Source organism: Zootoca vivipara, chromosome 7 (assembly GCF_963506605.1).
Source record: "Zootoca vivipara chromosome 7, rZooViv1.1, whole genome shotgun sequence".
NCBI lineage: Eukaryota > Metazoa > Chordata > Lepidosauria > Squamata > Lacertidae > Zootoca > Zootoca vivipara.
In genome coordinates this window covers 57,658,545-57,682,677 of record NC_083282.1, presented here as the reverse complement: position 1 = coordinate 57,682,677, position 24,133 = coordinate 57,658,545, and the positions used below count along the sequence as shown (strand labels likewise).

The 24,133-nt window shown below is 41.1% G+C and overlaps 1 protein-coding gene across 1 annotated transcript in view; it reads right to left on the bottom strand.

Moving 5' to 3' along the window:
- Positions 1–24,133, bottom strand: part of LOC118088520 (membrane cofactor protein) — a gene marked incomplete at its 5' end in the record, with an annotated part of 83,174 nt that overhangs the window by 37,297 nt on the left and 21,744 nt on the right. The window contains 8 exons of the mRNA XM_060277481.1: positions 3,612–3,687; positions 4,362–4,388; positions 12,028–12,066; positions 13,491–13,544; positions 14,306–14,491; positions 16,382–16,579; positions 17,853–17,938; positions 22,682–22,720. Of these exons, the coding sequence (XP_060133464.1) occupies positions 3,612–3,687; positions 4,362–4,388; positions 12,028–12,066; positions 13,491–13,544; positions 14,306–14,491; positions 16,382–16,579; positions 17,853–17,938; positions 22,682–22,720 (705 nt within the window). The remainder of the gene's footprint in view (positions 1–3,611; positions 3,688–4,361; positions 4,389–12,027; positions 12,067–13,490; positions 13,545–14,305; positions 14,492–16,381; positions 16,580–17,852; positions 17,939–22,681; positions 22,721–24,133) is intronic.

The window sequence follows — 24,133 nt, the reverse complement described above, 5'->3', positions numbered from 1 at the left end:
TTCATAGCCAGAAAGCCATTTGAAACAGCTACCGGTATGTGGCATTATCTGTATCAACCCAAACTGCAGTGTATAATCAGCTGCTCTTATCACTTGGGAGTAGAAAAGCTAGTGATAATACTTAGTGTCTTTTATTCAACATTTCAATTTATTTGCACACATTCTAAGATAAACAACATTCTCTATACATATTTAATCAATTTAAATAAATAAATATGAACAATTTAGATTCTAAAAACAATGTATAACAAACAAAATACCTTCATGAATAGAGCAAGCTTTAATTCAAACCATATGAAGCACTGCATTTTTCACTCCAATTGATTTTAATGGGAGAGATATTTTCCGTGTTCCCATTGAAATTAAGGTGTTGAGAAAGTGTTCCTTGATTTTTTGGTTAAGGATGCAGAGCTTTTGTTTGCCTATGACTTTCACATTTCCTACACGGAACCCATTACATCTTTCCATGGTTTGAAGGAAGAATAATGCACCCTGCCAAGGTAAATATACAATCAGCTCTGCTTGGCTTTGTATTTGATTGAGTCACTTAAGAGACATTCTTCAAGGGAAGTTGGAACCCAGTTCAATGCAAAAGAAAGAGCAAATGATGAGAGTTTTGTTGGGGCCCAGTACTGCTTCATGCTTCAAGTAGCTGAATAGCATGGGTGGGCAGTTTTCTAATGAAAACTGCTTTGGCATTCCAAATAGTTCTTCCTTCAATTCTCATTTCCAGTTGTAGAGTAAAAATTCCAAATGAGAACTGCTAGGAAATAACTGCAGAAGGCTACTCCAATTGGGAACCTTTGGGTTCCAATTGTGGCTCAGCAAATTCAGCAGAGCTAGTAGGAGCTTCAGGTTGTCTGTAAAAAATAAATAATTAAAAAATTGAAATTAACACCTATATTTTGACCATTGCATCATTTTGTTTAGTTTTCCTGTCAGGAAGGAGAAAAGCAACACACAAATACATCTGCATTCCATTTCGTGTTACTCATTTTTTTAAAGTAATGCAAGTAACTGTCACACTGAAGCAGTAGCCGTGCTGTTGCTTCTTGAGCAGGAAAATCAATTCCAGAAGCTACAGAAAAAGATGTAATGCACTGATTGTTAGCCACTGCAGGATATTAGAAGTAAAGCAGATTAGATAAACACAACAGATATAAGAGTGGGAGACTAGGGCTGGCTGATGTTAAGTTTTCAGCATCTCAATAAATCACCAGCCAGACATCACAGTTTGGCGATACACCGCGATGTTGAAACAAGCTGCACTGGCGAGACGTAGGGTGAAACTGAGGCAGTTCTCACTGCAGGAGCTGAGGCCCTTTCACCCTGGTGCCTTACAGGCTGGGGGCAATGCAGCTGGCCTCTGCCCTCTGCTTAGTTGGGGGCAGAAGGGCTCCCACCCCCCAACTGACCGATCCTCGATCCCTCAGCAGGATCGGGCTTTGCTCAGTTGCGGGATGGAAGAAGCCTCTCTTCCACCTGCTGAAGGGCAACGATGCATCTCACAGCCAACCAGTTAAAGTATCCCCCACCACGCCGCTGGCTTGCAAGAGCCAATGCTGGGCTGGGGGATCCTTTAACTGCTCAGCTGAGGGGAGCCCCCACCCCACCACCGGCTAATGTGAGCCAATGGCGGGATCAGATTCTCCATCAAACTGCTCAGCTGAGGCAAGGGCAGCCACCACACTCCTCAGCTGAGCAGTTTAAAGATGCAGAGGGAGGAACTAGCTGTATCGGTGCCTCACTGATGCAGCTTGTTTATCCCTTTGTACCCTATGAGGGTAGAGTGGGATGGTGGTTTCACTCAGCGAGCGCAGCTAGCAGAGGGACTCAAGAGCAGTGGCAGTCTCACAAGTGAGATATTGCTGAGGGAAGGCAACATTGTGGTTCACTCCTGATATCAATATATCGCCCAGGCCTATGGGAGACACACAGACTAACTATAGAAAAATAGTGACTTCTAATAGATTCCTAACAAAGTCTGTATAGTTAAAGCTATGGTTTTCCCAGTAATTATGTATTGAAGTGAGAGCTGGATCATAAAGAATTGATGCTTTTGAATTATGGTGCTGGAGGAGACTCTTGAGAGTCCCATGGACTTCAAGAAGATCAAACCTATCCATTCTGAAGGAAATCAGCCCTGAGTGCTCACTGGAAGTACAGATCCTGAAGCTGAGGCTCCAATACTTTGGCCACCTCATGAGAAGAGAAGGCTCCCTGGAAAAGACCCTGATGTTGGGAAAGATGGAGGGCACAAGAAGGGGATGACAGAGGACGAGATGGTTGGACAGTGTTCTCGAAGCTACGAACATGAGTCTGAGCAAACTGTGGGAGGCAGTGGAAGACAGGAGTGCCTGGCGTGCTCTGGTCCACGGGGTCACGAAGAGTCGGACATGACTAAATGACTAAACAACAACAACAAACAGATTCCTCTTAGAGAGCCTGCCCTTCTCTCCACTGGGGATATTGCCTCTGAATCAAACAGAACTCTTGCCTCTGACAAAGCAATCAGCATGCTTTGGTATCAAATCTGAATCCCACAAAAGTCTTGTTGTTGTTTAGTCGTTTAGTCGTTTCCGACTCTTCGTGACCCCATGGACCATAGCACGCCAGGCCCTCTGTCTTGCACTGCCTCCCGCAGTTCGGTCAAACTCATGTTCGTAGCTTCGAGAACACTGTCCAACCATCTCGTCCTCTTTCGTCCCCTTCTCCTAGTGCCCTCAATCTTTCCCAACATCAGGGTCTTTTCCAAGGATTATTCTCTTCTCATGAGGTGGCCAAAGTATTGGAGCCTCAGCTTCACGATCTGTCCTTCCAGTGAGCCTTCCACTGTCCTTCTTAAAAGACATGTAACCAATCTGTGACAGAAATCATTGCACTGAATACTGATAATGAGTAAATAATTACTGAATTAATCCATGGAAGCAGCTTAATTAGTACTCACAAACTATGGGTCATATCAAAACTGCAAAATAATGCATACAAAGCTACAACAAAAATGAACAGTCCTGGATACAAAAATAGAAAGAAAAGCCATGCAAGAGAAATGTGCAGAGTAAGTTATTGTTGCAAATTGTTGGTTTAGATTACAGCACTGGCCTAGATTCTTCTAGGGGGAAAACCAAAACAAAACATTACTGCCTTTAGATAGAACCGCCCAACAAATCCATTTTCTTACTATGTCTGAAAGCAAAAACCGCAGACTGCAAGTACACATTTGTAAAATAGACAATAATGTTTTATAACTTTATTTATGGTAGATTTCAAGATTTTCAGGGCCAGAATAGTCATTGTGAAGTCAGCATTGGGATAGACAGCTGATGTAAACTGAGAAATACCATTTCTGTCACATCAGAACACCAATGCTGGAAATGGGATAAAATACTGACTAGCCGTTCTAGAATAATTACAGTGCTTTAGTTAGCTTTTATTCTGTGCTAGCAAATTAGTGCAACTGTTCAACAAAAAATGTGCAAGCCCTTTCTGAATACTAAGCACATGTATGCGGAAAATGTGAGCAAAGTAGAAGTCAAGAAGCATATTGAAGCTCACTCAGGAACCAAGAAGGCTACAGAGAATCAGGGACAGCTTGTCTTGGGCTGACTCACCCGGTTTTCATAGAAGATCGGTATTTCCAAAATACAGCAACTAGAGCAAGCACAATTAAAACAGCCAGGATACATCCTTGAAGGGGAAAAAGAGAAAGATATACCGTAGTACCAGTTAATAAGACAAAGTAATTATTTTTCTGTTGAGGAAAAGCAATAGTATCAATAGAAGTCACAAGACAGGTTCTAGTTACAGGTAGGTAGCCGTGTTGGTCTGGTGTAGCCGAAACAAAATAAAAAAATTCCTTCTAGTAGCACCTTAGAGACCAACTAAATTTCTCATTGGTATGAGCTTTTGTGTGCATCTGAAGAAGTGGCCATTAGCCCTGTGATGTGTCTCACACAAACAGCCACCTCAACACTAGTCCCCTTATGGTTGGCATGCCTGAGCTTAAGACACCCTTACTCCTGAGGATTTTTTTAAAGCCCCAGTCACACCCGGTGCCAGAACATTAAAAGGCGCAGCATGGGGGAAGTCTGTGTTGAATTTGGAGACAGCTACGTACATTGCAGGAGCAAAGATAGTGGAGGAAGCATACAAACAAACAAACAAACAAACAATACAAACAGAGGATATCTGTCTGTACCCTAAGGATATTTGATAAAGAATCAATATCTTCTCCAAGTAGAAGCCTTCAACATTTAAACCAAAACTGGAGAAAAAAGTAAAGGAAACACACATTACCACAAGGCATGAAAGTACAATAGCAGCGATTGTACACCCAAGTAACTTACTCTGTAACTACTTACCAACAATAATTGGGATGTTGTCAGTTTCTAGAATAGAAGAAAAGTGTGAGCTAAAATTTGAAACAATGTAATTGTTACAGATCGTAACTTGCTCTCTCTCTTTCTATGCATGTATGCATTTGTGTGTTTCATACACTGAATAAAACATAACACAACTAATAACTGGAGATAATCCACTCCAGTACACAATGGAAGACTGAATACAGAAGTGTTTTGCTGGAACCAAGAAATGGGTTTCCCACTTTTAAAAATTTCACATAATTTTTGAGTCCACCATGTCTAACGTCCATTTCGTCCAATATCCGCAACAAACCCGGAAGTACTGGAACGGGTTACTTCCGGGTTTGTCGCTCGTGCATGCACAGAAGTGCTAAATCACGCGTGCACAGAAGCGCAAACTGCTTCATGCATGTGTGCAGAGTGGCGCTTTGTCGTGTGTCCTTTTTGTCTAGCGTCCTGGACTCTGGAACGGATCCCAGTCACAAAACAAGGTACGATTGTACCAGTACATTCTAAATTTGTTCCTCTAAATGACTTACTTTAGTGATTCAAAGAATCCCAAAGCAGTTTCTATATATATAAAAATGTAGGCATTGCGCACGCAGAGGTCACAGCCTTTCTCCGTATCCGCTGAACCAAATTGCATCAAATTAGGGCAAAGCGTACCTTGCTCATCAGTGAGGGATCTGGCATAAAATAAATTTCCAAAAAAAGCACAGCTTTTATACTTTAAATAGTGATTAAACGCAAAAAAGTGGCACACAAATTAGACATCACGCTGTCATCAGAAAAAGCTCTGAAGTGCGGCGCCAAATAATGACATCATCAACCAAGCAACTGAAACCACCAAGGTGGCCATTACCAGACCCCTAGGCCCCTGCCAGGCTGCTAGGCCTCCATTAGGCCCGGGGATGGGGAGAGGGTGAGCGTCCGGATCGCAGGCCTCAGTACGGCCTTTGTTTTATGTAGGCCCCTGCCAGGCTGCCAGGCCCCCACTAGGCCCGGGGGGGGGAGGACAAGCGCCCGAATCGCAGGCCACAGCACGGCCTTTGTTTTACCGTATGAAGGCCCCTGCCAGGCTGCCAGGCCCCCACTAGGCCCGGGGAAGGGGGGTTTTTACTTTAAAATTTCGTGGGCGTTGTGTCACAAAATTAAGTGGGCGTTCCGGATCGCAGTTCGTAACCCGAAAAGGTCGTAAACCGAAGTGCCATTTTGCGCATGCGCAAAGTGCGATTTTCGCGCTTTGCGCATGCGCGGAACGTACGTGCAACAAAAAATACTTCCAGGTTTGCGGAGTTCATAACCAGAATTGTTCGCAACCCGAGGTGGTCGTAACCCGAGGTACGACTGTATAGCCATTGTTCTTTCCCTGGGGTCTCTCTTTGTTTTCAATATCTTGCATTGTTGTTGTTTAGTCGTTCAGTCGTGTCCGACTCTTCGTGACCCAATGGACCAGAGCACACCAGGCACTCCTGTCTTCCACTGCCTCCCGCAGTTTGGTCACACTCATGTTGGTGGCTTCGATAACACTATACAACCATCTCATCCTCTGTTGTCCCCTTCTCCTTGTGCCCTCCATCTTTCCCAACATCAGGGTCTTTTCCAGGGAGTCTTCTCTTCTCATGAGGTGGCCAAAGTATTGGAGCCTCAGCTTCAGGATCTGTCCTTCCAGTGAGCACTCAGGCTGATTTCCTTCAGGATGGATAGGTTTGATCTTCTTGCAGTCCATGGGACTCTCAATAGTCTCCTCCAGCACCATAATTCAAAAGCATCAATTCTTCGGCAATCAGCCATCTTTATGATCCAGCTCTCATTTCCATACATCACTACTGGGAAAACCATAGCTTTAACTATATGGACCTTTGTAGGCAAGGTGATGTCTCTGCTTTTTAAGATGCTGTCTAGGTTTGTCACTGTTTTTCTCCCAAGAAGCAGGCGTCTTTTTGTGACTGCTGTCACCATCTGCAGTGATCATGGAACTCAAGAAAGTAAAATTTCTCACTGCCTCCATTTCTTCCCCTTCTATTTGCCAGGAGATGATGGGACCAGTGGCCATGATCTTGGTTTTTTTGATGTTAAGCTTCAGCCCATATTTTGCGCTCTCCTCTTTCACCCTCATTAAAAGGTTCTTTAATTCCTCCTCACTTTCTGCCATCAAGGTTGTGTCATCAGCATATCTGAGGTTGTTGATATTTCTTCCGGCAATCTTAATTCCGTTTTGGGATTCATCCAGTCCAGCCTTTATAATGATGAATTCTGCATATAAGTTAAATAAGCAGGGAGACAATATACAGCCTTGCCGTACTCCTTTCCCAATTTTGAACCAATCAGTTATTCCATATCGTTCTAACTGTAGCTTCTTGTCCCACATACAGATTTCTCAGGAGACAGATGAGATGATCAGGCACTCCCATTTCTTTAAAAACCATGCCATAGTTTGTTGTGGTCAACGCAGTCAAATGCTTTTGCATAGTCAATGAAGCAGAAGTAGATGTTTTTCTGGAACTCTCTAGCTTTCTCCATAATCCAGCGCATGTTTGCAATTTGGTCTCTGGTTCCTGTGCCCCTTCGAAATGCAGCTTGTACTTCTGGGAGTTCTCGGTCCACATACTGCTTAAGCCTGCCTTGTATAATTTTAAGCATAACCTTGCTAGCGTGTGAAATGAGCGCAATTGTGCGGTAGTGGGACCATTCTTTGGCACTGCCCTTCTTTGGAATTGGGATGTAGACTGATCTTCTCCAATCCTCTGGCCACTGCTGAGTTTTCCAAACTTGCTGGCATATTGAGTGTAGCACCTTCACAACATCATCTTTTAAAATTTTAAATAGTTCAGCTGGAATATATCATCACTTCCACTGGCCTTGTTATCAGCAGTGCTTTCTAAGGCCCATTTGACTTCACTCCCCAGGATGTCTGGCTCAAGGCCAGCAACCACACTACCCGGGGTGTACGAGACCTCCATATCTTTCTGGTATAATTTGTCTGTGTATTCCTACCACCTCTTCTTGATGTCTTCTGCTTCTGTTAGGTCCTTTCCACTTTTGTCCTTTATTATGGTAATCTTTGTATGAAATGTTCCTTTCATATCTCCAATTTTCTGTGAGACAGGCGGCGGCGGGGGAAAGCAGAGGAACGAATCCGTTCCTCCGCTTCTACCCCCCTCTTCCCGCACTAGTGTTCCGCTAGTCTTTGCCGGTTGCCCCTCACTGCTCGCGGCAACTGGCAGAGACCAGCAGAACACAAAGGGGAACCAGCTGTAGCGCGGAAAGAAGGCAAAGGAAGATCAGCTGAGAGGCACTCACAGCTCATCTTCCTTTGCCTTCTTCCCACGCTACAGCTTGTTCCCCTTTCGCTAGAGGAATGCCCTGTAGATTTTGTGATCGGAGGTTTTTATGGCCACACTTCGCAAGATGAAGCAGTGGCCATAGAAAAGCTCATCGTCTTGCGAGGCAACCTCCGATCGCAAAACCTATTCGTATAGCGAAAAATTCGTCTAACAGGGCATTCGTCTAGCGAGGCACCACTGTATATTATTGCCAGTTTAACTGGTGTTAATTACCATCTATATTGCATTTTTTGCATATTTTTGGTTACATGCTGAAAGGTTCATTGTTGAATTCCATATTTTTCCCCACTCAGCAATTTCAATATTGTCCCCAATATCAATAGCCCATTTTATCATTGCTTCCTTTATAAGTTTGGCTTTAGTCTCCTATTCTAACAAAAGTTTATATATTTTAGAAATTAGTTTTTTGTTAGGCCCAAAAATAACTTTTTCAAATTCTGATTCTTCTTGCACAAATCCTCTTTGTGTTTTTTACACATCTCATTTGTTTGGAAATACAGTATTGAAATCAGTCAGGTGTCCAATTAGACACCTCCTCCCTGTCTCTAAGTTTTATATTGCCATCTTTATATTCAAGGAAATCTTTGTACTTTCCTCAAATCCTATCCATATTTAACCTTTTTACTGCAACCGCTTCCACCAGTAGAATCCAACCGGAAGTCTTTCTTTCTAAAATATCTTTATGCCTCATCCAGATCTTATATAGACTCATTCTAATCACATGATTAAAAAAATCCCTTGTGAACCCTAGTTTTTTCATCTCAGAGATACGTGTACCATCCAAAGATCAGATCAGCAGCTTCTAAATCCAATATATTTATATCCTTCAATTCGAGCCACTCCTTCATCCAACTTATACAAGTTGCTTCATAATATAGTTTCAAATCTGAAAGAGTGAACCCCACTCTATGCTTTTCATCTGTTGGTATTTTATATTTAATCCTTGGGTTTCTTCCTTTGCCATAGAAAGTTTACTGTATCTTTTTTACATTGTGTAAAGCAATTGGAATGGAATACCACCGGTAACGATTGAAATAAGAATATCATTTTGGGGAGAACATTCATTTTAATTATGGATATTCTACCCAAAAACGACAAGTTCATTCACTCACATTTTTAAGTGTCTTTTTCCATTTCAGTCCACACTTTATTATACTTATCTTGGAATAAGTTCAGGTTTTTAGATGCAATCCAGACTCCTAAGTTTTTAGTTTTCTTTTCCACTTTAGTTCCTAAGTCATCTCTCTTTGGTTATTTATATTCTGAGTTAGCATTTTCATTTTACCTTTATTAATATAAAATCCCACTAGATTGCCAAATGTTGTAATAGCTTCCAAAGCTATTGGTAAGCTTAGGTTTGCCATATTTCAAAAAGTAAAAACCAGTGGGGTTTTTTTCCAAAAACGCAAAAAACAAACAAACCAAAAACCAAACCCCACCATTACTATTTTTCAATTGACTTGCCTAAGATCCAGGACAAAGCACCACCTTTCAGAAATTCCCCCAGGCGTCAATTCCACCTTTGAAATCCCGGTAATGTCTGGGAAAATCTGTATGTGTGGCAGCCCTAGGTAAGCTTACCGATGGATTCTCTGCTGTTATTAAAACACCATCCACAAAAGTGTTGATTTTTTCTCTGCCTATCCGCAAACACAATCTCTCTAATCCACCAGGGTAGCAACAGGGTTTTTCCTGTTGTTATTCTGTCTCTCACAGCAACAATAAACCTACCATTAAAATTATGGACTGGTCATTTCTTCGTCAGAGGGCGAACGGGCAAATTTAGCAGGGGAATCAAATACTTTCTTCCCTCACTGTATGGCTTCCAAAAATGTCTTCAGTTGCTCTGCCACTATCATTTGCTCACCTTTTCCAAAAACATTGTGATTGGTTTGCAGTTGTCACAAACTTTTCATTTTTTGCTTTTTAAAACATTTTTTAAATTTTGTATGGTTTTACTGTATTGTTTTATTGCTGTAAACTGCTGATTTATTTTTTGTGTTATAGAAGTATAAAATATTTTTATATAAATAAATAAACCACTGGGTCAGGTATTGGCTTCTTTAGGCATGTAATCTTTTAAGAGCAGTGGGGACCACCCCCTTGCATAAAGATCTGGAGCTTAGCACATTTTATCACCTAGATTTAATTAGTCACTAGGGACAGGGATTGAGGGCACATGTACTATGGTATATTACTGCAAGCACCTTGACCATGTCATCAGGCCACATCAACTGAAATTGATTTCACAGGGCAAGATGGGATATTGGATGCATAGCCTATCAGTGTTTGAAAAAATAAGAAGGTTCTGACTTCCTTTGTCTCCTCAGCCTGGTCCTCGGCCCCTTGTCGGCATGAAATAGTCCACGAGAACAGGGTCCTTGCAGAGTATTTTCTGCTTTTAGTCTTAAAAAGTCTTTATCTGCAATACGACCGACCAACTGTACACACAACAACACTACCAGCTTTCTCTAAACAACCAACCCACCACAAACACCCAAACAGATCATCCTATATATACACAAGCATATTTGGGTGAAAGGTTGCATGAGTCATGTAGGCTTTGCCAATTCATTGTAGGCTGCTGACTCATGCTGACTTAGTTCCTTTTTTAATTAAAGAAACAGCGGCTAATTTTAAAGCAGTGACATAGCCATGGCAGTAAGTTGGCTCTGAAGGTGAGAGACTTTACTGTCAAAGTATTGTATGAAAATGAGGCAGCAGGCCTTTGAGGAGTCCAGCGGTGTGCCTTCCAGGGGCAACAGTGCCCAGACCATCCTGAAGAGTTCTGTTGGTTGGTGGCTTGAGTTTGCAGTACAGGCAGAAAGTAGGCACAACCTGTGTTCAGGAGGACTCAGAGTGAAATTTATCTCTAGTTATTTGCGGTCCTGTTTCATAGTCCACAAGTCACCACAGTACCAGGGAGCTCCATAGCATTGTTTGGAAGAGATTGTGTCTATAGCCCATTGCCTCTTGCCATCCAAGAAATTGCTAACACAGTTATAAGGTTTGCACTTCACTCAGTTGTGTTCTGCACTAGTTGCCACTTCCAGAGCAATCCCAAGGCAAGCCCACACAAATCATATGGCAGCACTCCAGATGTGAGGTTGCCAATGTGCGATCCACAGAGGTGAGATCCTGTCCATGTAAGAGCATAGTTGGGGCACAAGCCAAAGCTAGTGAAAGTTGCTGCTAGCCACCAAAGGGTTTTTCTTCTTCTTCTGAGGTGTGATACCAGGTCCAGGATTTTCTTAATGTGGTTGCATTACCAGCTTATGCAGAGATGGATTCCCCAGGCCCTGAACACACACTATTGTACCCCTCAGCTAGCTCAAATAAACCATAATGAGCAAGGGATGAGAAAGCAGGTTGCGAGCTGGACAGCTACAAGTATCTTGTCCATGTTCTCCGGCCACAAAAAAGTGGGTTAAGTCCCCCAAAACTAGGTTAAGGCCGGGCATTGAACACCTCATTTGGTACTGTAGCAATAGTAGCATTCAAGGCAGCAAAAATACAGATGGCTTTCTTCTCAAAATGCTTTGCAAATTTGTCTCAGCCGTTCTCCAACTGCAATATATGACAGTTATTCCTACAACACTCCAAAAAGCTCTGAACAATTATTTAAGGATGCCATGGAAACAGCAAAATAAGTCTTTATAGCTTTCACTGCTATACACTCCAACATGTGTCTGGTTAACTTCATATGGAGCCTTACATCAGTGTTTCTCAACCAGTGTGCCTCCAGATGTTTTGGGACTACAACTCCCATCATCCCTAGCTAGCAAGACCAGTGGTCAGGAATGATGGGAGTTGTAGTCCCAAAACATCTGGAGGCACACTGGTTGAGAAACACTGCCTTACATCTCTTGCACTCTAGCTGTCATCCAGCCTGCTTCACTGCTGCAAGTACCACAGAAAAAGCAGGAAGCAAGTGGGCTCAACAGTGCCAGAGAAGGCATCCAGGGGCAATTATGTCAAAAGCCCACTGTATCTCCCTATTCCAATTTGAGATTAAAGTCTCAAGAGGACTGTTGGCAGCCTACTACAAAATGCCCCAGAGGAATCCATCAAATTCCATTAGGTCTCAGCTTCTCCAGGTAATGCCCAGGATGTCCCCTGTCTGAAAACCTGGAGACTTGCTACCAGTTTGAGTTGACAATACTGAGCAAGCTACCAACTGTCTGGGTGGAAGGCAACTTCCCATTCTCAGCCCAAAAACATTTTCTATTTTTAAAAAGCTGCCACATTCATTAGAAATGCAATACCGAATCTAAAAAAAAGCTTATAAATTTGCTGGCACTACCACTTTTCAACTGTACCTATATCGTCTGGAGGAAGTGTTGGCTGTGGACCTGCTCCTATAAAAAAAAGAGGGGGTGTTATTTATATATTTATTTATATCATGCTTTCCCCCCAGACACAAAGTCTAGGCAGCTTACAGATAAAATAGTACAGGTAACAGCTTTAAAAAGTCATGTAAAAACAATTAACACTAATATATGTGTCTCAGAGAGAGAGAGAGAGAGAGAGAGAGAGAGAGAGAGAGAGAGAGCGTTATTGAAATATAGATAATTACAATGAAAAAACCATAGCCCCAGCCCCACCAGTTCATAAAACATTGCATTGGAATTCATGAAAAGCAGTTTAGAAAATTCTAAAAGAAAGCAAAGAAAACTGGAAAGCTTGCCTGAATTTCCTATACAGTGGTACCTCGGCTTATGAACGACTTGACAACCGAATTTTTCAACTTACGAATGGGGCAAATGGAGGCTTACGAATTTCTTGACATCCAAACGTAAACCGCGGTGGTTTTAGATAGGGTTTTTTCAACTTACGAATTTTTAGATGGGGTTGCTTCGACTTACGAATTTTTTTGTTTCCAATGCATTCCTATGGGAAATCGCGTTTCCAATGGCGCTTTTCGACTTACGAATTTTTTGACCTACGAAGGTGCCATTGGAACGGATTAAATTCATAAGTCGAGGCACCACTGTACGATAAAAGTCATGTCTTAGTACAAAAAAAAATCTAATAAGTTACACAATTCACAGAAAGCCAGGCAGAGGTAAAGGACCCTCTAGCATCTAAAACAGTAAAAAGCCCACAAATAGGAAAGTAGCAAGAATAAGCAAATGAAGAAAATTAAGAAAAGAAGAGAAGAAGAAAAAGAAAAGAGAATAAAGACCAGACCCTCTATCACAATTATATTTTAATTTTAAGGGTCATTTCTTATCAAGTGATCCAACTTTTTTACCTCATGTCATCCAATTTGTTTCATATTTTGTACACCTATTGAATGATCAAAACTAAGTTTCAATCTTTTTTAAAAATCTCATCTTGTTTTTGAGTTATGAGGGTTTGAAATTTCAATAAATAGACAGTTTTGGCCTTGCTGAATAGCTGAACAACATTACAGTTCGAAAAGAAAAACAGAATGTGGGATCGGGCAAAGGAAATGGAATGCACTGACTGGGGGAAAATAGCTTGCTAAATTCTGAATAGGCACAGTTCAGAAGGAAGGCCACACACCACAACATTCTGTTACAGGTTGCTCTTATGGTGTATAATTCCAGTGTATCAAAACAACTGCAGCACTACCATGTACCCAAGTCTCCTCACGAAATTCTTCAACTAAAATTAATCCTCTCTCTGATGTCTTATCTCTGTAAATATTGACAAGAGTCCATTTCCTCCATTCTGGTTCTAACCGTAAGCTTACTCCTTGCTCACTCCCCACTTCTTGAAATGCATACAACAATAACAGTAAAAAGCAATTGTTTACCTGCTCCGGGGTCTATGGCGTCCTCTTCTCCTGCATCATCTGCTTCTCCTCCTCCTGCAAATCCAGAGGGGGTTGGTGATGGTGGAAATAGTAACTGTGATCTGTAAGTCCTTGGCGAGACCTTGAAGTGCTTGCCAGTCAACTAATAAAGAGTTCACTGGTTCCAAGTCCTTCTTCCCAGGGCTCGCCTGACATTGTCCAAACAATAAAGTCTCTAACCACATCAGTTAACAAACATAGGTACATATGCTATAAAGTTATTGTTTTAATTAAAATGTTTAAATTGTTATTAAGGAAATGTTATTTTTTAATTTTTCTCCTTCCAATAAAGTACAGCAGAAAAGTTGCCCAAATATAAACAGTTAACTTATTAAACCTTACAATAATTTCATAATCAGTCTATGTATTTCGAATAGTATAACCAAATCAGTAATTTTTGATATAAACGGGAGAAACTATTCTGAAAATTTATTATTCCAAAAATGAAACCTTCATCTGGTTGCAAATTTTCAGATTATACCAGCAAAAATGAGTCTTTCTGTAAAAAAATGATTTAAATAAAGTCTTACTGACTAGTGAGTTGATTTAAATCAAATCCACCCTGCTTTTTCATAACTCACCTGTGCTAGGTTTTTTTGGGGGGGGGGCTCCATCTGGATGGATGGTGGCAACATTGGTGGTAGAAAACAGAGGGGGGCAAAGAAATAAGTATGTTGTGCAGTAAAGTGCAACACAATAGCTCTGGCATTTATTTAATGAATTTATACCCTATGCTTCCTCCCAAGGAACCCAATTAGGTGTAGTAAGATACTTACCCCTGACACATTTTGGAAAACGAGGAATCCATCCATGGTCAGGCCCACATGTACAAGTGTCTTGGCCCACCATAACGTATCCTGGATCACATACAAAAGTTACACGAACTCCATATGTATAAGGACGCTGAGGCTTTTTTACCACTCTTCCATTTGGTATTTCAGGTTCACGGTCGCAACGGATCGCTGGAAAGAGAAGAGCAATATTTAGAAATCTACCTGTTGATTAAACCATGGCTGATTAAACTTTGCACAAGGACTTCACTATGGTTTATCTACTGCAAATAAATTACAGTCTGATGTTATTAGCATATAAACTTCAATTTGTTGCAATTGTAGATTGGTATTAGAGGTGCGACCAGCATCTTTTTATTTAACTGTGGCTTGTTTGTCCATCTCACCTCAGACACTCACCAAGTTGCAAAAGCAAGAAAGAAGAGCGGCTGCAAACTTCAGAAAAACAAGCAAAGGTTTACTTATTTCTCTGTGGGAGAATTCAAAATTTACTTGTGGTTTGTTTGGAGAGGCTGCCCTTGCTTTGAAGAGGCTGCCTTATTGCAGAAAAAGGTAAGGGTAAAGGGACCCCTGACCATTAGGTTAAGTCGCGGACGACTCTGGGGTTGTGGCACTCATCTCGCTTTATTGGCCGAGGGAGCCGGCGAACAGCTTCCGGGTGATGTGGCCAGCATGACTAAGCTGCTTCTGGCGAACCAGAGCAGTACACGGAAACGCCGTTTACCTTCCCACCGGAGCGGTACCTATTTATCCACTTGCACTTTGACGTGCTTTTGTGCAGGAGCAGGGCCCAGGCAACGGGAGCTCACCCCGTCGCGGAGATTCAAACTGCCGACCTTCTGATTGGCAAGCCCTAGGCTCTGTGGTTTAACACACAGCGCCACCCGCGTCCCCCTTATTGCAGTAGCTCCTCTAATAAACTGGGTCTCTACCAGATGCTGTGCTTGTATAGGTCTCTTGGTTGCATTTTCTTTAAGGTGCTATTCCCACATGTGGGCATGAACCATTAAGAGGTGGTTTGGAAGTAAATTCTTACCACACCGTTTTGGGGGTTTGGGGGGGGGCATAAGCTGCATAGGAGAAATTGGAAGTGGGCACACAAAAACTGATTCAATTCCTGCAGGCTTAAAGTAATTAACTGATCCATTTAAGCATATAATATAAATTAAATTGAATTATTTATTCTTCAAGTATTCTTCAACTACTTCAGAGATAGGAACTATCAAAGTGATGTTTAAGGAGATAAAATCAGATAAGATACAATAACATCATTCCAGCAAGTATAAAATTAAAATTGGCTGAGTTGCACTTCAGGGAAAGCGTTCTGGAAATTGCTAAGAAGTATGTAAAGCCCTATACAATTCTGGGATCAGGTTCCCCAATGCCTCAGATTTTTATGTTAAATGGTGTGGATCTACTTAGTACAGTCAGAACCTGCCTTCCTAGATCTGCTTAGTTACAGAAAGATGACTGCATCATCTGCCCTCAGACCATCTGCTGAAGTTATTTCACTAAAGTATTTGTGACCCACTGAATATTTTTCTTAAACAACCACCACATCTATGCAGGCTATTCCTAATCAGGCTGATATATGGCATATATATGCCAATATACTATGCGTAAAGTTAGCTCATTATATACTGACTACTTCATCTGAATGCAAGATTTGTTTAGTATAGATACTGCACAGAGTTCTTGGAATGTGGAAAGCCAAACCAAGTCCAAATGAAATTAATCAAATAAATTGCTCACAACTAAATCTAATTTCCTTTGTTCTCAGTGGGAAACAATAGTGGTTATTTTTATTGGATTAGATTAGACCATAAACTCTCAAACTGACTCAGGTTAAAACAAGTAACTCATTGAGGGGGCAATACTATTGCATCTCCTACACGGAATCATTTGCAATCCCACTGAATACCTCACAGGTTGAACAGCAGCAGCACAGTGCTTAGCAGATGGCAAAGTTCGCTCATTCTAACAATAATTCCATTCACCAGCCATTGTACATAAATTACATTAACATAGTACATCAAAGATACCAAACATAATCTCCATCACCTCTACATCTAGGTGGAGCTGGGAGCCACACTCCAGCAGTACTAGTTAGAGAATCTGAACATGTACTAGTCGGGCTTCCAATAAGGGAGAAATTTGCATTACAAGTGTATGTCACTGTTGAGCCATAGAAATACTCTTCATGAGGTTGACCACTGTGTGAGCCAAAGAGAATGGTTGGAGGGTCGTAACATCGGATTCCTGGGGATCAAAAGCAACATTAGCAACAGTTCAGTAGGACTACAATTGCAAAAGCATCTCTGTTAGGAGTGTATTTGGATTAAAGTTATTTTCACTTAAATGATGTTCCACTTTATGAAATAATCTTTTGATAATTCAAGGCCTGAGCATCCATTTTAACTGTCACCCAAACACTGAACTAAAGTGGACTGCTGTGAAGGTATTACAACCTCCTCAAAAGCAAACTGGATCTTCTGTGAAGCAAGCTGGACTTGAAACTTCACAGAGGGAGTTGTCAAAGCCCCAGTGCCACCTCCAGAGCAAGGAATGTTCTGGAAAAAATAGAAATCAGGAAAGATGTTCAAAAGCTTAAATAAAGGGCACACACCAAAAATGGCTGATGGAAGTAGTAAAGTCAACCTCAACTGAGTATTCTGCTGCCACATGGTTGCTTGGTGGGGAAAATTCAGGCTCCTCAAGCCATTGCTAAGTGTTAAGCACCCAGGCCAAAAGGTGAGCCCAGGAAACACAGGTCAAAAATGTTGAGGCATTATGGAATTTGCTGTAGTCAAATTTATTTTAATTTATTTAATTCATTTTTATTTAATTGAATTTATTTAATTCATATTACATTTTATCCCACCTTTACTCCAAGTTCAACATGGCATACATGGTTCTCTGCCCCCTTTTATGAGGTCGCCCCAGAGATGACGACCTTCTGGTGCTCCCCAAACTAACCCCTTTCACCAGTGGCTCAGTGAGCAGAATGTGGGATTAGTGCTGTGTGCATGTTCTATATGCACTGCTTTACTCCCTTAGATCCTCTTGTCTGAATAAGCATAATGAAGCAACATTCCTTGCACTACTTCCACTAAAATACTAGATTAAACGGAAGAAATCCTTTCTGTTCCAAGAAACATTGAAAAGTGGCTTAATGATCAGGCTGTGTTATGATTCCTGGTGGAGCATATCCATTTGTAGGGAATGGCAGAGGTTTGAATGACTTCAACAATTCCTTATGTACCCAACTCTTCCTTGATCTGTATATCAGTTCCCATTTATGTGTGAGTTTGCAAACAAATGGCTTATCTGAGAACACCAATTTCCTGCTCTGGGGAAGGCTGCAAATGAAGTCAGCTAGTTGGCAACAATCATGATCGTGAGTATATTGAGCATGATCAGATAGCATCCTCTGTATATTGGTTGAGGAGACTTACACTTTTGCAATAAACAGAGTCACACAGTAGCACGTTGAGTTTAAATTAAATAAATTCAAATTAAAAATTCCTCTTACGGTGGCAAAATGGAGGTGATTTATGCCATTCAAGTTTGTCGCCTACTTCCACACATTGAAGAGTCTTTTCGCCTATCAATTTGTACCTAAAGGGAAAGAGAAATCTTTTATTTTAGTGAATTGGGCATTAAAGAGTGTGTGAATAGAACATATTTTTAAATATAGTATACTTGGTTTATTTAGATTATTTATATCCCATCCTACAGAGTTGCTACTCTGCTGGTTGACAGAAAAAGAAAAAAATTAAACCAACCACCACCAGTTCAAAAGCAGTTAGAAACAACACAACAGCAAGAATCTAATAACAGTAGGATTGAAGCCAGTTCAAATAACACTGAATGAGAGCTGGTAAAGCGGTCTTTACTTTCTGCTAAAAAATGTGAAAATGAGGCCAAGGGAAGCTTCCTGGGGAGAGGATTCTATAGGTGGAACAGTGCAACAGAAAAAGCCCTTTCTCTGGGTGCTGTCAGTCTAGTTGAGACAAGCTAGCAATTTAATTTAATTTAATTCCAGATACAGGGGAACCTCGGGTTAAAAACTTAATTGGTTCCAGAGGTCCGTTCTGAACCCGAAACTGTTCTTAACCTGAGGCACGCTTTTGCTAATGGGGCCTCCCGCCGCTACCACGCCACTGGCAAACAATTTCCGTTCTAATCCTGGGGCAAAGTTTGTAACCCGGAATGTTTGTAACCTGAGGTACGACTGCAAAGGAATTATCTTTTTGTTAGAGTATAGGCTATGGGGAGAAATAGAAGATAAATGGATGGGAAAGTAATTTTGGATTTGGAATATTCAATGATTGATAGAATGTGGATAGTTGATGTTTTTTTAGATTAGAAACAAGATTAGGGTAAGTTGTTAATGTTAAAATGTGAAATAATAATAAGAAATAATATGAAAACTGCTTAATTTGGATTTAAAAATGGACCCAGTATGGGGGGAATCGAGGAAGTCAACAATGTTAACTAAAAAATGAGAGTAAGAATATGGTTTGCTTTTTATGTTTTGTATTTTCTGTATTTCCCCCCCTGTTTTTGTAAAAAAATTTTGTTTTCATTTTTTTTGGTTAATGTTGGGGGAAATCAATAAAAATCATTTGGGAAAAAAGAATTAATGTCAAAAACCTAGCCTAATATTTTAACAATTAATATGTGTCTGTCATGAGCCCCTCCCAAGGAGTTCTAAACAAAGCTAAGTAGGTACAAAAAGTGACCTACAACTCACCCCTCAATACAGCCTAGAGTTATTTCATCACCTAGCCGCCTTTCGCTTGGTATTACTACTCTGCCATTTGCTATATTTACAGGAGGACATCGCCTTCCTAACAGGAAAATCAAAACAAGCATTAACACACGTAGCCTTGATTTCTTTAAAAATAAAATAAAAAGGGTACACTACAGACACCAAAGCCACCGCCAGGCGACCTGTTCGTTTGCGGAGAGGTTATATGGCCTTGTGTCAAAAAAAAATATCTCAGTATCTACAGTGCATTTCCCTGTCACATTCTTTACTGCAAAATGTCCAGATTTTTTTTTATTTTTATTTTTTTTAAAAAACAGATTTGGTGCACAAAAGAACCAAATACACTTCAACTGTGCTACCTGAATTTGTTGGTATTTAATTGAATCCCACCTGCAATATAAAGACAGTCTGAAAGGATCCTTGGAAATACTATATTCACTAAAGGATAATTCAATATCCTGTTTTACTGGTGGTTCACAATAATATCATCTTTAGGGATGGATGCAGACATTAGTGTTCTTTGTTTTCTCCTTCATGAGTTGAAAGCAGTTGTGAGACCATTTCTTGCTTTAGGTACACTTATCTCTTTGTTGCCTGTGGCATATAGATGTTCAAAGTTTTTGGACTGCTACTGCTGACAATATCCAGTATCAAAAAGACGACAGCTGAAAATCATTAAAAACTCTATTTTGTTTACTACAACGTTGTATTATTTCCTCCAAACAGGCTATTGCTCTCTTCTTGTTTCTTAAAAGCACCATGTGTCTACAGACCCAAGGGCATTCACCAATTGAGTTCATCATTAGGTGTGATGCTCAGAATATTACATCTCCCCAATTTAAGTCTCCAATGTTCTATAAAAGAAAAGCGTCTGTTAATATTTTCTATCTTTTTGAAGTCTCTGCATCTCCTCTAGTCCTCAAACAAGATATCTGATCTAAGATGGCAGTTCAACAGTTTTAAATATTCAGCTATAAGTGAAACTTACCTTGACAAAACCTAGGATTTTCTACTGACCATTTTGTATTGGCCAGACATGTAAGAAAAAGAGTCTCTCCAGGAATAGGCTCATAACCTGCAATGCAACGGTAGCAAAAAACAGTCCCAGCAGGATAACTGTCTTTTGGATCCCCGCTCCTTAGGGTAGCATTGGCCACATGTGGATGGGTGCAATCACTTGGAAATAAAAATTCAGAGGAAGTTCTGAAGCTATAGGAGAGAAGGCAAGGTTCATTGGAGTGGAGTAGATAATTCGTAAATCTCTATGACATTTTCCTTTACTGGGATCTATAGGACCATGTTCCAATAGACTCTGGGAGTTCATTTGCAGAGCACAGCTAGAACAAGAGGGGCAGCAGTAAGACTTATAGAGTAATCATAACTATGTCTCTTCAGGTGTAAGCTCTCTTGAATTCTAAGGGGCTTGTTCACAGATAAGTGAGGCTCAGATGGAAGCCTTATCTACCACCTGCTACCCACATGGAAAATAAGTGGTTGCCTTTTCATCTAAACAAACTTGTGAGAACCACATGGGTGGCACACCTGCTACCAGCATCTAATGCCTAACAGGAGACAGAGGGAGAAAGATACAAACAGCAGCAGCAACTGAAGGATTGTCTCCTTCCCCATGATGGAGCCATTCCTTTGAGAAAGAATCTGTGTGTGTGAGACAAACTATGGCAGACACAACACCAGGCACCTGCTGCTCCTGGGTTGGGTTTCTTTTAAATTTTGTTCATTATGAATGCTGCAAACCACCAACTTCAGTTGAATGTTGAAATATAAATATCTTATGTAGTAGATTTAAACTCCAAACCAGCGGCTATAGAGCAATGATCCTGTGTTAAATGGTATTTATTTATTTTTATGTTGACCTACTATCATTGGAGGGGGGGGTTACAATCTGGAACACAGAAAAGCAGTACTAGATCTTTTAAGACCCATGCAGCTGCTGCTGTGCTGTCTTCCTTTCCTTGTCTAACATCTGTTTTAAAATAAGACATGATGTCACATTTTCACTCTGCATTGTCCCACCCCACTTCTCACTATTGCAGGACAATACTGTGGTGACTTGTGGACTGTGAAGCAGGACTGCAAATAACTAGAGATAAATTTCACTCAGAGTCCTCCTGAACACAGGTAACCACACATAATTGTGCCTACTTTCAGCCTGTACTGCAAACTCAAGCAACTTCTCAAGCAACAAGTCACCACAGTACCAGGGAGCTCCATAGCATTGTTTGGAACACACCGAAGAGATTGTGTCTACAGCCCCTTGCCTCTTGCCATTCAAGAAGTTGCTAAAACAGCTATAATGTTTGTACTTCACTCAGTTGTGTTCTGCACTAGTTGCCACTTCCAGAGCAATCCCAAGGCAAGCCCACACAAATCATATGACAGCACTCCAGATGTGAGGTTGCCAATGTGCGATCCACAGAGGTGAGATCCTGTCCATGTAAGAGCATAGTTGGCGCACTAGCCAAAGCTAGTGAAAGGTGCTGCTAGCCACCAAAGGGTTTTTCTTCTTCTTCTAATGATAATGCCAAAAGGAGGATTCATTGTCTGGAGGCAGTGATGGCTTGGATGAGGGCAAACAACCTGAAGCTGAATCCAGGGAAGACTGAGGTGTGATACCAGGGCCAGGATTTTCTTCATGGGGTTTCATTACCAGCTTATGCAGAGATGGATTCACCAGGCCCTGAACACACACTATTGTACCCCTCAGCTAGCTCAAATAAACCATAATGAGCAAGGGTTGAGAAAGCAGGTTGCGAGCTGGACAGCTACAAGTATCTTGTCTATGTTCTCAGACCACAAAAATGAAAGTGTTCCCAAAAAACTGGGTTACGGCTAGGCATTGAACACCTCATTTGGTACTGTAGCAATAGTAGTATTCAAGGCAGGAAAAATACATATGGCTTTCTTCTCAAAATGCTTTGCAAATTGTCTCAGCCGTTCTCCAACTGCAATATATGACAGTTATTCCTACAACACTCCAAAAAGCTCTGAACAATTATTTAAGGATGCCATGGAAACAGCAAAATAAGCCTTTGTAGCTTTCACTGTCACACACTCCAACATGTGTCTGGGCTCAACAGTGCCAGAGAAGGCACCCAGGGGCAAATATGTCAAAAGCCCGCTGTATCTCCCTATTCCAATGTGAGATTAAGGTCTCAGGAGGACTGTTGCCTGCCCACTACAAAATGCCCCAGAGGAATCCATCAAATTCCATTAAGTTGGGGGGGGCATCAGATTAATGAGTCCTCCCCAATGCAGAGGAAGGGTAGTCCCACAAGACAGATAAATACATAAGAATGAATATTTATATATGAAAGGTCCCAGGTTCACTGCCCAGCATCTCCAGGTAATGCCCAGGATGTCCCCTGTCTGAAAACCTGGAGACTTGCTACCAGTCTGAGTTGACAATACTGAGCAAACTACCAACTGTCTGGGTGGAAGGCAACTTCCCATTCTCAGCTCAAACTAATTTCCTATTTTTAAAAAGCTGCCACACTCATTAGAAGTGCAATACCGAATCTAAAAACAAGCTTATAAATTTGCTGGCACTACCACCTTTTCAACTGTACCTGTATCGTCTGGAGGAAGCGTTGTCTGTGGACCTGCTCCTATAAAAAAAGAGGAGGTTGTTATTTTTATATTTCTTTATATCGTGCTTTTGGAGTCTAGGCAGCTTACAGATAAAATAGTAACAGCTTTTAAAAGTCATGTAAAAACAATTAACACTAATACAGTCATACCTCGACACCCGAACGCTTCGACTTCCGAAGGATTGGACTTCCGAAGTCGACAACCCCCAGAAGGACAATACTGGGAGCAGAAATATACCAGACTATATGTTGTGCTTAGTCGAAAAGTTGAAAATTTTTTTTTAAAAAAAATCCTTCCAGTAGCACCTTAGAGACCAACTAAGTTCGTATGAGCTTTCGTGTGCAAGTCTGGAATGGATCAATCTGTTTGCATTACTTTCTATGGGAAAGTGCGCCTTGGGTTTTGAACGCTTTGGTTTTGGAACAGACTTTCAGAATGGATTAAGTTTGAGAACCAAGGTACCACTGTATGTGTGAATGTGTTGTATTTTTTAGAGATCTTGAGTAGAGGAAATTAATAAAGAATTTTGCAAATTCTTACAAAGTCCATGTTTTCTTCCTCCAATCCTGGGTTGCATTCATGACAAATCCCCAACCAATATTCTAGCTCATCGGAAACCTTGCCTGTGACCTTTTGGTTGGTCCTAACAAAAAATAGGCTACGGCCTTTGGCTTTTGAAGAAGATAGGTTATCTGCAACAACCACATTTACACTCACTGCCTAACACTTTGCAATTCCTGTTATAGGATGTTTTGCTGGTGATACGGTATATCTTGACACCCTTAAATTTTAGTGAAATTTGATGCACCAGATTTACATGATTTGAAGGAACTGTCAGTATCGTCTGGAATGCTAGGTAACTGTCTCACTACCACATCAAGTCCATGCAATAAAAATGGTATTCAAAGAGGATGAAAAAGAAAAAGAGCACATAGTGGATATGTGCTGGACAGGCCTGGTGTTTGTCTACTCTTTACTATTTGTCTGCTGTTTACTGCAGTGTTCAAATCAAAGTATGTTGTGAATACACTGGATTTACAGCACAAGTCTTTGCATCAGATGGGCAGGCTTTGGTAATGCTGCATTAACAGCCCTTCGCATGTTCCAGAGCTGAAAGCTACAATCTAGCACTGCCTGGCAACCTATCTTAGTACTGACATTAGTCAAGGAGGCTCCCTGTTATTTGCTCCTGACACTCCAAAACAATATGAGATAAAGGGAAAAGAAAGCAAATAGGACCCACAGCATGGTCAGGGAAGCTCTGGGCTTGCACAAAATTACAACACACTTCATATATCCCAGAGGTAGGATCCAACTCCTAGGGCCAATGTCCCTTTGTGCCCCCCAAAATATTTGAGGGGGCTGCCCCCCAAGTTAATGAACATTGCAATTCAAATAGTGTGTGTGCACTGCATCATGTAATCAATTAC